The following is a 13,399-nucleotide window of genomic DNA, read 5'->3' on the forward strand; positions in this document are numbered from 1 at the left end:
GTTTGAGTGACGATTAACAGAACAGGAAGTAGGTACAAAAAAATTTTTACTATTTTCTCGTCTCGCCTAAGAAGATTGTTTTTACGGTCATTTTACTACTGAGATAATCGATACGGCTGTTTACTCGTATGTTAACTTGCCTACGATAACTTCTACAACTAATTATGGTAATCACGACAGTTTTATTTTGTTATCAACATTTTAGGGTAATAGTTTTGTTGACGCATTTTTTAACTGTTATCTTGCTCACTATATTTTTTATTTCACCAGAGACGTTTATTCTGGTTCAAAGAATTCAAGGACGTCAATTGTAATGTTTTTTTTCATGAAAATTAGCCAACTTTTCCTTTTATTCTATTATGTATCAGTAATCCCCGTTTGCCGTTTAAAGTTCGTCTAATTTCATACATTGTATAAGGTGAAGAAAAAGATTGCGCCCGGTTCTCACTTCTGAGTAATCTTCAAACGGACCAGTTTACACAGTGTATGCTTATTTGTATAAATTCAAAGAATCCCTTTTCGTTGTGGGTTACAAAAAGATCTGGCGGTAACAGTGAAAACGAGAGAAAACACAGAGAGTAAAAAGGAGAGAAAAAAGTAATTAATCTTGCTAAATTCAGTCGGTTTCTAAGGATCGCGCAAAGTGTTCTTGGAATGGAATGAAAATTGGGGTTGGAGGGGCGCTGAAGGGCGCTGGCTTCGAGACGAATTGGGTGGGTGACATCGACCACCACCACTACCACCACCACAACCTTCGTAACCGCGTCCTCACCTCCGTCGTCACCGCAACACCACGGAATCGATACTCGCTCGTATAAACGAACTGTTGGAAAATCTGGACAAATTGCGTATACGCGAATTACGTCGAACTCGAAGTGGTCGCTGCGGTGGTCGTCTTTAATCCGGAAGCTAGAAGTGCTAGAGTTTATCATCCTGACGATTGCTCTTCCGCCGGCTCGTTTAGTGCAATCAGGAACTTTTTGGCGAGATTGTACTTTGTCAGAGCTCAGTACTGTATAGATATACCGAGAACGTATACCTCTTTATTGGAAGCAAGCCTCTTGGCCGCTCACAATCAGCTCGGCTTGCCTCGGTTCAACTTGACTCTGCTATGTCTACAGCTATCGCCCGATCCTCTCTCCGTCTCTCTCTCTCTCTCTCTCTCTCTCTCTCGTTCGCTATCTTTTCTCCGTTATACCATCGCACCGATCCTCCTCTACCTCGTACTGCACCATCAACCGCTTCGTATTTCATTCCGACATCTCGTTCTCCCAGATTTGTTCTCACTCAGCGCAGTCTCATCGCTTACCGTCGACCAGTACTACGTACAGGTATGCTCGTATGGACGTAGTTATAGGCACACACCAGTGGCGGTGTGTGACACACGTTAAACGTATATAACTACTTACGAGGGGATTAAAAAATTGACGTGACTATAAAACTTGTGCTAACTGCCGCTAGTCATTACTCATACGCTTTGAGAGTTTTTAGGTGTTGAAAATATCTTCCATATGATTTCGTCGTTAAGAAATCACCTTGTAGTCCATCTTTTAACTGGCTCGGCTAATTGCCTCGAGCGCCGAGCCACTGTATAAGAGCGTTTTATTCTGGTAGAAATTCCTAGACAGTGTATTGTGAGTATGACTGGAGTTGGAGAGGAAAATACAAATCGACTGCACTGACGTAGAATCGAATGCATAAAAATTTCGTGTAAGAAAAGAACTCGTCAAAAAATGTTGGACAATTTATGGGAACGTCGTGTCTGAGCCACCGTAGGTATGTATGTACATACGTGTTGGTTGCGAGCGTGGGTTCGCAGAGTATTTACTTCATTATGTATTCTCCTGAGTTAGTCCACCTACTTTCATTCAACCAAGCAAGCCGCTTTAGTGGCCGAGGATTAACATCGTTCTGGGACAAGCACGATTTATCGGTGTTGGGTCAAAGACTATACGCGCTGCCGACGAGAGAACAATGCTACTAAGTGAATCATTTTGTTTAATTCTTTGAACCATCAGTTTGAAAGGATGTTCGTTTTGCCGAGCGACAAAATGAGCAGGTGGCTTTTCAGGCAGACGCCCCGGGGTTTTCTCAGACGGTGCGGGTCCCTCACCTGACGTTTAATTAAATTTCGTTTCATCGTCACTCACCAACGCTGCGGGCTGCGATAATAATTCTACTCTTCTCAACGAATATTATAACCTTGCCTTGCCTTGCCTTGCCTTGCCGACGGGTTAATTTTCGTACAACGTTGCTAAATTAGTATTTCGCATTTCTTATTCTTCTTCTCTTATACACAATGCGTCAAATAACATTATTGAAAAACGTTACGTCAAAATTTAAATACTTGGCATCGGTTCATTTTTTGCTGGTATGATCTTTAATCAGTATAGTGGTATCTCTATGCACAATGGAATCCACCCGACGTACACGTAGGGTAAAAAGTGTATAATCGTAGATGTATACAAGTTGAGGAATCCGTTTTAATACCAGTTTCATCGAATCCCATTATTGAATGGCAGATCTGCTGCAGAGGTCTGAAGAAGTCTCGAGTCACGACTACGCGTCGTTCTTTCAGTTGGGAGACTGAAATGGAATAAAGGAATGTTTGAATAGATCAGGCCACTTTACAGTACCTACGTGTACACCCTAACTGACTGGGCTATAAGGATCAAAAGCCCCGATAGGTCGGTAGCTGGGTGTAATAAGAAAATGGAAATTGCTGATCGGCAGCTCGCGACTTCAGCTGTCTGGTGATACCCCGGTTGATGGGGACCATTCTCGTAATGTTCCTCTTACTCTTCCTTCTCCTTCTCCTCTTCCTCCTTCCCTCTTCTCAATATCCCTTCGATCAGCCGACGCTCTGGCGGAATATCAATTTCATTCTGATCCCAGAGTTGTACGGCTTCACGACTCCGCAGCGGCGACGAAGTCGATCGCTTTTGACGTCCACGTACATGTGGCACATACCCATATGCACGGAATGTTCAGAAAAGTGTATCTTCTTGCACGTTTATACGGTGTGACGCATACACGTATAATGTCTTAATGCCCAAGTATGGAATCGATGCCGGCTGCGGTGGCGTAGCCATGTTGATTAAACACGGGTACAACCCATGGGTAAAGGAGACAGGTAGCCGGTGGAGAGAAACAAAAATCGGAAGCCGAGTGTCGTCGGTGTAGGGAAATGTAGCGCGGGTAACGTGCTTCTCAGAGTCGGTGGTGCGGGTAAATATTTGTCGAACGCTTAAAAAGAACTCGCACCTTGGTGCCCGTTGAGTGGATCTGTGGCTTGGCTTCCATACCATTATATCCCGCGGTACCGGTTGCTGCACCATGGTTGCCGGCGACCATTAGCCATTAGTCAGGCTGTGGTATTATTGCCGTATGTTTAACCAGTCGGTCCGCCGATGCTTCGTGCACCAGAGGCGCACTAACGACACTTTGAAACTCCTCCGTTCGACGGTTTTGGTAAATGGAAATGACGTCAGCAGCCTGAACGAACGACTCAATCTCGGTATATTCGTTCACCGGTTCCCATGGGAGCGAGAGAGAACTGCCTGCTGCATCTGTGATCGGGTACCAATGTCGAGACACCGGAGAGAGAAGGAGGTTGAAAGGATGAGAGGATGAGAGGATGAGAGGAGACGGACACGAAGAGGGAACGAACCTCGACGCAGCTGCGCTGCGGGGCTTTTAGGGAGCTGGTTGCCTTGAACCTCCAACAGAAGGATATCCACTTCTCGGTGGATGCGCCGCTTTCTTACATTTTTTAGGCATACTACATTTTATTATTATTATTGTTCGGTTCCTTTGTTCTTTTCGATATCGCCGCTTGACACAGATATTTAACCAGATATCCTGCAGCTTTTACATACATTCCTGAGACACGAATTTCCATTCAATCTCCGTATCTTAATCAGAAGAATTCCATGACGGACGGCTAAAGATCGATCAGCTATTGAGAATTTTGATTAACCGCCCGCGTTGATTCTCCGCTGCTTCTACCTTCGCTTGCGCAAATCTGTGGGAATTCCCGGAGCAGGGCTATCCTAGAATCTAGCGTGTAGGTAATCGATTCTGTCGCCAATTACTCGCAGTTTAGTGCAAGTTGACCTATGACCGAGACGAGTCGATTTGCCCGTTACACGATCATCGATTAGGTCGTATAACCGACTACAGTTTCGAAAGTTTAAGTATTCCTTTCCTCTTTGAAATTGATACAATTATCTCTAATAGTTGTTTATCGGGAAAGTTATGAAGACACAAAAATAACGTTATTTAACACAACCGCGTATGGTCTTGGGATTGATTTTATTTTCACTGATACATTTAAATGTGAAAGGTGGAGTCTCGCGAATTCCGCTGCAGAAGACTGGCAAACATCTTTAATGGAATTGCATTATTGAACAATCTACTTGAGACGTACCAGTCCTCAAAGACCAGCCTTCCTTTTATAGCGCGTATCGTCCCTCCTCCTTATAGCTAGCTTATACATAATACATACGTATTACACCCACACAAGGAAATCGATGTGTACCTTAATCTTCATCCTCGTCGACCAACCATGCCCCGATGTAATCGTGCCTGTTTACTAACTGTTTGTTATTTTTTCGGGTTTTTTCTTTATCGAACGGTTTATTGCACCCGGTTGTGATAGGAGGCGCGTAGAGTCCCATGCACACGTGAAAACAATGTCATTTAAAGATAACGCCATATGCTAACGGATCGCTATAGCCCTCGTACCCCACGTGCACTTGAAAGCTGTTGACACTAACGGTTCTGGCGATCTTGAAGTAATTGTGATGTGAGTCCAATCGTGCCGTGAATATGCATGAATGAATTGGACAAACAAAGCTAGAAATACGTATGTTTCCACTATCGTATTACAGTTTAATTGATTGATCAAACAAATTTACGTCGTGAAGTTCGATCACAATTATATATGGACACCGAATCTTCAAGGGCAACTTGTAGTATCTACCTTGCGCGCTCACAAGAAATAAATGTATCATAAGTTGATTTTGAGGATTTGGCGTGAAATAGAATTATAAATCTGTTGTCCCTTTATCCTTGTGGAGAATACGGATGAATTGTCCGATAAATAGATACGTAAGGTCCCTAATTTCCATAGCTTATAATCGACTAATCTTCTTCATCCTGACGCCAAGACAGGCTTACTCGCTGACTATTATTATTTGGGACGTACTATTTTTGTTGCAGGTGTATTGGTCGTGAATGTGACGTGGAGGGGCAAGACCTACGTGGGTACGCTCCTGGACTGCACCCGACACGATTGGGCCCCACCGCGATTCTGTGATTCGCCGACGAGCGACTTGGACGCGAGGACGCCGAAGGGTCGCGGCAAACGAGGCCGAGCTGCGGCGAACTCGACGCCAGGAAACGACCTGAGCAACTTCACAGAGACCCGCAGCTCCGTTCATAGCAAATTGCGAAACGGTGGTGCGAAAGGACGCCGCGGCGCCCAAGGATCCCCTGCGGCCAGCCCCAGCCCTGCGGCCTTCGTGCCGCCCCGACCTGACCCCGCGGCGAAGCGGAAATCACGGGGTCCGGAAGAGGAGGAGAAAAACAAGCGGCGAGCACCCCCGCCGACGCCGCCTAGCGGCTCACCACCCGCGAGTCCGGTTCTCCTTGAGTGCCCCGAACCGAACTGCAGCAAGAAGTACAAACACATAAACGGACTCAAGTATCACCAGAGCCATGCCCACGGGTCGGCCGACGACGACGATACCAAGGAGGCTATCACCAGCATGTCGGAGAACGACGAGAGCAATATCGAGGCCCCGAGTCCGGCTACCCCGGTCAAGTCTCCGGCCGACAAACCGGAGGGCACCCCTCTCAGAGCGAGCAGTCCCCCGACCGCCGCGATGCCCCCGGAAACGCCACCACCCCCACCTCGGGTGCCATCGCCTGGCATCGAATCCGCGACCCCGGTAATGCCCGAGAAGAGCATCGTCAAGCCGGGCGTCCTCAGGTTCGGCCAAGACGATCTTCCCGCGCCTGTTTCGACGGCTCCACCTCCACGGCCCGTTCAGCAACAGACGCAGCAACCCCTAAACGCCCCGCAAAGCCCAAGCTCGCATCCGAGCCAATCTCCGAGGCCCGTACCTTCGCCCCACCCCGGCACGAATATGCCCCAAACGTTGAACATTCCCCAGCCACCCCAGCCGACGCAAGTACAACAACAACAACAACAACAACACCAGTCGCAAAATCCGCTGCTTCAGCAGCAGCAACCGCTCCAGAGTCAACAACAGCAAATACAACAACCTGGTCAGCAGTTATCCGCACAACAGCAGCAACAACAGCAACAGCAACAGCAACAACAAATGCAACCTGCCCACCAAATGCAACCGGTACAGCATCCCGGGCAGGTTCAACTCGGTCAGCCACCACCGCCTCAGCACTCTGCGCCACAACCGGGAATGCAGCAGCCTCAGGGAGTGCAGAATCTCTCGAGCCAACATCCCGGTCTTCAGAGTCTGGGCAGCCAGGTCGCTCAGCAGCAAGGCCTCCAGGCCCCGAGCCCTGCCCACCCCGGACAACAGATGCAGTCGCATTTGCAGCCCTACCCGGGTGTCGGTATTCATCCGAAAATGCCCCAGTTCAAGGTCAAGCCTACGGCTGCCCTCATGCCCGAGCAAGACAAGAGCAAGGATCCACGCACACCGAAGCCGCAGGGGTACAAAAAGAAGTCGAGGAAATCCCCGGGTGGCAGCCCGCATCCGTCGCCTCTGGAAGCGCCGGTCGTCGACTCGTCAAGGGAGGACGTTCAGAGTCCCGCTTACTCGGACATATCGGACGACGCTGCGCCTGTCCTCGAGGCTGAGTCCGCCGACAAGGTTAAACAGTGTCAGGACGTAAAGGACGTCAAGCCGGGAGCCCAGAGTCATCTGCCGCCCCACTTCAGCATGTATCCATACTACAACCAGCCTCCGTACCTCGTGCCCAGTGTGCAGGACAAGTCCGGCGATCAGAAACCGAGCGATTTGACGCCCAAGCAGGAAGTCAAGCCGTTGAACATACCGCAGATGCCTTCCATGACGAGCATGCAGAGCCAGGTTGAGAAAGAGAAGAAGGAATTGAATCCACCGCCTCAACAGCAGCCTCATTATTACGCCGGGTACGGTGCTTACGCTGGGTATCCTTACCAGCCCCAGGCGGTTGCGCAGCAGCAGAGTCAACCGATTGATCAAGACCCTCACGAGCAGAAACCCAAGATCAAACAGGAGCCGCAGCAGCAACAGCAGCAGCAGCAGCAACAGCAACAACAACAACAACAACAACAACAACAACAACAGCAGCTGCAACAGCAATCGAGCCTGAAGGACAAACAGCATGAGAATCACCAGATCCTTAAAGAAAGTATAGAAATGAAGAGCCAGATGAGTCCGTACCACGTCTATCACAGTTCCCAAGGTCAGAGAGGACCACCCCCGGGACCCGTGCAGGACGATCGAAGGTACTATCTGTATCCGGGTGAACAGAGGCGGAAAGACGACGGGCCGAAACAGAGCCAGCAAGCTAAACCCCCGCCACCGAGTCCGAAGCATCTACCGAAACAGGAGAAACCGCAGGACCTCGGGAAGTCGGAGGATGTGAAGAACAAGCAGGAGGGTGTCAAGCCCACGATGGAGACCCAGGGACCCCCGCCTCCCCCGACCTCACAGTACGCCTACATTCACCCGAGTTACATGCAACCCCAGCATTACCCTCAGCTCGGATTCGACACAGGTCACCCCGTCTACAGGGGGCTTAGTCCGATGCTTGTTCCGGCACCGTTCTCGGGGAATCCTTACCTCCATCAGTTGCCGAGGTATCACGCGCCCGAGGATCTCAGCAGGCCGCCGGGCGGCAAGGCTCTTGACCTTCTTCAGCATCACGCGAATCAGTACTACTCAGCGCACAAGATTCACGAGCTCCAGGAGAGGGCGCTCAAGTCTCCGACCCCAAAAACCTCCGCCGCGTCGTCGAGCCCCTCGTCGACGGGTCCCACGCCTTCGAGGCCCCCCAGCGGGCCCCCGACCTCGGTGGCTGGCCCTGGACCACCCCAAAATCAGGGCCAGCAGCAGGGAAGCAAACAACAAAATCAGGGCGGCAATCAGCAGCAGGGGCCGGGGGACACGGGGGGCGGTAACTCCGGAAAGGATAACAGGTCGCCGCCACCCCAGAGACACGTTCACACTCATCACCATACCCATGTAGGACTCGGATATCCCCTTTTGACGGGGCAGTACTCCGCACCCTACGGAGGTAAGCCTCTTGTCAGACCCTGACAGTAAGGCTCCCGGCGATCCAAGGCGCACACTCGGTAAAAAAGAAATATAATGAAATTGAAAAAGCGAACTTTGCAGGCAGGTATATAACGTGAGTGAGAAAGAGAGAGATTTATTTAGGGAGAATGTCTCGCGGGTTACTTGGGATCTGCGGATCTTTGATTGTAAATAAAAGTAAATACCCGCGAGGCTATCACAGGCGAGCCGTTTTTCTCTTCAATTACATGCAGGAGAACGACACACTTGGTTAGATAGTATGTTGATATATATGAGGACTATCGATACATAAGTACGTCGATTGCTCGCCCACTAAGCACGTATCCATTGCCTAGCTTGCATGTCAACGCCATTAGGAATCGTCGGAGAGAGCCACGCTTTAAACCAGAAGCCATAATATGTTACAATTTATGCATCGGAATTTTCGTCACTATACGAACGCTCGGCTATTACCACTTCGATGTGATGCCGATGAAACGCGGTTCTTTTTTATACCCCGTTTCTTTATTTTATTTTATTTTATTTTATTTTATTTTTCCCCCTTTGGGTTCGTTATTAGCGCATTATATTTTCGTTCGATCAAACCTGTTTCAAACTAAACGGACGGACGAGCGAACGAACGATGATGAATATCATCATCGTCATTATTATTTTCAATACTAGCAGAAGACTTGACGAAGCAACGTAACTGAACAAGTTATCGGCCCAAGCACCGAATACCGTAGTGCACCATATTGGTGCGTGTCGACGAATTGAAAATGAATTAAAAGATGTAACGTTGTATCAGTTCCTTCGTGTGAGTGTGAATGAAAGAGAATGAACGTGCAGAGAGATACGGTGAGAATGAGTGAGCAAACGAATCATGTGTGTGTGTAAGGAGACGTTGTTCGAGGCAAAAGTTTGCTGTAACTGTATTAAAACGTTGGACCGAGACATTGAGATTAATTACATCATATATACACACATATATAATGATCGTATCGGGCCCGAAAAAAAGGTGACCCAAAATTTGACCGTTAAGGGGGGACTATAGTGAAATTTGGATAATATCGAGTTTTTCATTTTTGAAACGCCTAAAAAAGATGTGATGAAAAATTCCTCCCAAAAAAATTCAGATTATGTTAGTATGTATCTTGAAAAAAAATTTCAATCTCCTGCAATGAAAGTATATGCGCAAGGAACTTTTGGGAGCGATAAGCTGGAAATTTTCTGCCTAAAGTTAATTGCGCATACATTTTCATTGCAGGAGATTGACATTTTTTTCAGGACACATACTACTATCATCTAACTTTTGTTGAGAGGAATTTTTCATCACATCTTTGTTAGCCATTTGAAAAACAAAAAAACTCGATATCACCGGAATTTCATCGAGGTCCCCCCCCCCCCCTTAAGCTTTCTGTAAATATTTTATTAAATTGTGAATTTCTTTTTCCGAATGATATATAATGATAGTCTAGAAATGCAAACGTATTTAATTAATCGTCAGTATGGTGTCGACCGAACCGGAAGTAATCGGGTGGTTTATTCAATCACACTTGGTTAGGTATATATAAGTTGTATTTTAGATGTAGGGCTTAGGATAGTTCAGACTGTGATAATTATTTATCGTGCTTCTTGCGAAGAAACCCTCCCTCCCTCCCTCCTTCCCCCCTTCCCGCCCTCCCTCCCTCCCGCGTTACTCATACACAACTAATGATGGAATTCATTCTCAATCTCAAAAATATAGTTGCTGATTTTTGAGTACATAATAGACGAACGTTTCAAACGCGTTTCATTCAGACTAGTTAGCAGTCTTCCATGCAGACTTTTCGAACGAGTCTAGAGATGAAATAAAAGTGAAACAAACCAGATAAAACAGAAACAAAAAGGGAGAACAAGTAAAAAAAAAAAAATAAACTACGGTACAGCCGTTTTTACAATAAAAAAGAGACGTTTACAAAACATGATCGTTATTCGAAACTTCCCTCGTATTGCAGATGAAGATGTAAGTGACGTAATTTCTATCAACGATTAAAAAGAATTCAAAGATGAAAGCTAATATCGACAAAGTGTATAACTTATACATAATGGAGCAAGCACTGCCAGGATTTCATAATTCACAAATAATTCGGGACGCCAAATTACAAACGACGTATCTAATAATAATTCAACACCTCGAACTTGAAGATAGAGGAATGAGTTGAAGATGAGTTGAATCGTGTTACCTCCAACCGAGAAACGCTTAATGATGTAGAATTATACTGCATAATCGCGTTTTTTCATTACATATCCGTTGTGCTTGTATAGTAAATCGTACACATTTGTAATTTTGATCTATAATGTAGCTTTGGATTTGATCGGCGACGGTAGTATAAAATAAAAATGTAAACGAAATTTAAAAGAAAAACTAAAGACTAGCAAGGCAAAAGAAAAAAAAAAACAAATCAACAACAACTTGTTCTAATTAAATTATAATTCTTGTATCGAGAGCGCGATTGCGTTGCCACTTGATAAGCAGTTTCTCAATTTCTACATGTTTTTCCTCGATACTAGAAATAACTTGACAAACGATTACGTCATCTACAATTCATGCCAGTCTGGCTATAATTATACGAACATAACTAAATCGAAGTAACACGCAAACGATACACACTACGAAAAACACGTAGGTATCCGCAGGCTGATAATATACCTTGAGTGAACGGTTAAGCCCTTACTATCATTGCATCATCTGTACGATTCTGGGCACACGTCATTAGAAAGCGTCATGCACGCGCGCGTTCACATGCTATTAGTTTCAACGGCGTGAATTGACTTACGTAATGAATATACAATGGGTTCGGAGAATAATTAAAGAATTTTTATCACATATAATAATATCTTGCCGCGGTAACATTATACACTCGATTAATACAAACATACGTAGTATTATGTACGAGTATATACGATTATATCCGAATATACATATATCCCAATAGATATAATGTCTCGATTCTCATATCGTATCGTTAATATGATACGTCGTTACACGTCTACAGTCGGTATATGCTAACTGCTGCACAGCTAGCGCGACTCGACAATAAACGTGAAGATCAGTCGTGTCCAATAAACAGCCTCGTCTTCTTCTACTCTACGTGGGCGGTTCTGTCGTTTCGAGATTTTGCTCGAAAGCTGGCCTGTTAATTATGCATTTTATTATGTTCGCTCTTTTAACTAATTATTTATTATTACGTATAATAAGGGAAGTTCCCTATAAACGTATAATTATTATCTCATGGTCTATATTTTACCTACATATATATATATATATATATATACTAGGCGGGATCGTGGAAGGGCAAAGTCGCCGTATAGTCTTGCTGAGGTCTTATTAACCAAGTTGCTTCCGAAGAGGGTTTTCACTTCGGTACTTCTCCGTAATTTCTTCACTGAAAGTTATCCCGTCGTACGTTATACGCTTGCATATAACCAGAGATGATTAAAACTTGTGAACGCATCGCAATTTTAATATGAAATAAAAAAAAAAAAAAAAAACCATAAAAAGAGTTTTAAACTTTCATAAAAATACGAGAATTTTATTTTCTTCAACATTCACAACTGCTACTGCGATCAATCTTTCTACCCCCTCGTGACAGTATAATATTATTTGTTCAAAAACGCGAGAGAGAAAAAAAAAAAAAAAAGAATGCATAACGATCTCGTAACTGCGTTGCCTTGATGATATCATTCCAGTTGTCGAGTCAATAAACTCAACACCCATATGTATCATTATTATTATTATTTTATTATTATTATTATTTTATAAAAAATGAAAGTAAAGAAATTCCGACCTCATTTGCGCGAGCGTAATAAATATTTCCGGACATTGTAATGGTAATAAGATCGTTCGACAAAGGCTTGGCACGTGCAGTGACGCGATCGTTTGCTAGATCTTCAACCGCGTTGTTCCCCACCTCGCAATAAGGTCTTAACGAAGGACTATGGACTTGCATGGTAATCGACTGACTGCTGTATGTGTTGCAGCGGCAGTGCTAGCGACCCAGCAGGCTGCGGCTGTAGCCGCTTCGGTGATCTCGCCGATTTCCTCATTCCCACCTAAGTGACCCGCGGCCCCCGCGCTGGCAAATGCGGCAGGTAGCACGGCTCAAAATCACCACGCACATTCGGCAAGTGGAATCAACGGCGCGAGGCCCTAATGGAGATATCTAGTGGATTGCTTGCGGATTACCTGAGGATTTGGGAAGGCCTCGGGCTTGCGCGTTTTTCGAAAACTTTCTTTTCAAACTGACTGTTGGGTATTTTTTTTTTTTTTTTTTTTTTTTGTTTTTCTTTGTCTTTTTTTTTTAATTTTATTTCCTATCTTCTAAAACATTTATTTTTAATTACTTTTATTTTCTCAGACTTTTGACTATACACGACTGTCGATCCGAGGCCGGCGTGCGATTAAAGTTTCAAATGCTTATCTATAATAACCTGCATATCAAGGTCTATGTAAAAAGGATAGAAAAAAACGTAATGATACTCGGGAACGTAATGCATTTATTTTAATTTGTGTAATATCTATAAACCGAGAGACATAATAATTATTACCATATATATTATATATGTACTATAGATATATCGGCTGACCATTGTAAGAATTCTTTGTTGAGTCTTCGAACCCAAGTAGTCGGAAGAATAAAAATATATTGTACAGACGTATAACATACGGGGATTGATCGGTTGATTGATTGATTGATTGATGGACGGATGAATGGATGAATGAATGAATGGTTGGATGGGTAAATGGATGGATGCCGAGAGTCTGGTGAAGTATAAATATCAGAAGTTTTGTTATCACGACGGTAAACTCGTGTCGATGACGTAGAATTAACGTAATTTCTACGATATAATAGAGTGGAGCTATAGAGAGACCGCGACGTAGAAATTATATACTTATAATATTAATTACAATAATAATATTATAATAATAATGAATATTTAATAACTTACCTCGATCATGGCGTAAACCGTATTCATATATTACCTTATATATATGCGCAAACGCGGGCTATATATAATATCCGTGACGTTTTTGCATTATATACGGCAGTATTTCCAGGACCCGTAAGCGTCGCAATTTGTGA

At 44.8% G+C, this 13,399-nt stretch overlaps 1 protein-coding gene across 5 annotated transcripts in view; it reads left to right on the forward strand.

Moving 5' to 3' along the window:
• LOC124416560 (zinc finger protein 608-like) overlaps window positions 1-12,561 on the forward strand; it is a 97,047-nt gene extending 84,486 nt beyond the window's left edge. For 2 of the 5 annotated variants that reach the window (XM_046897741.1, XM_046897742.1), the window contains exons 7-8: window positions 5,221-8,274; window positions 12,297-12,561. In XM_046897741.1, coding sequence (XP_046753697.1) covers window positions 5,221-8,274; window positions 12,297-12,376 — 3,134 coding nt within the window. In that variant the 3' untranslated portion in view covers window positions 12,377-12,561. Of the gene's footprint in view, window positions 1-5,220; window positions 9,228-12,296 lie in introns of those variants that run through there. The other 3 variants (XM_046897746.1, XM_046897743.1, XM_046897744.1) reach the window with 3 other exon arrangements.
• The last annotated feature ends 838 nt before the right edge of the window (window positions 12,562-13,399 follow it).

The sequence above is a fragment of the Diprion similis genome, chromosome 2 (assembly GCF_021155765.1).
Source record: "Diprion similis isolate iyDipSimi1 chromosome 2, iyDipSimi1.1, whole genome shotgun sequence".
Classification (NCBI taxonomy): domain Eukaryota; kingdom Metazoa; phylum Arthropoda; class Insecta; order Hymenoptera; family Diprionidae; genus Diprion; species Diprion similis.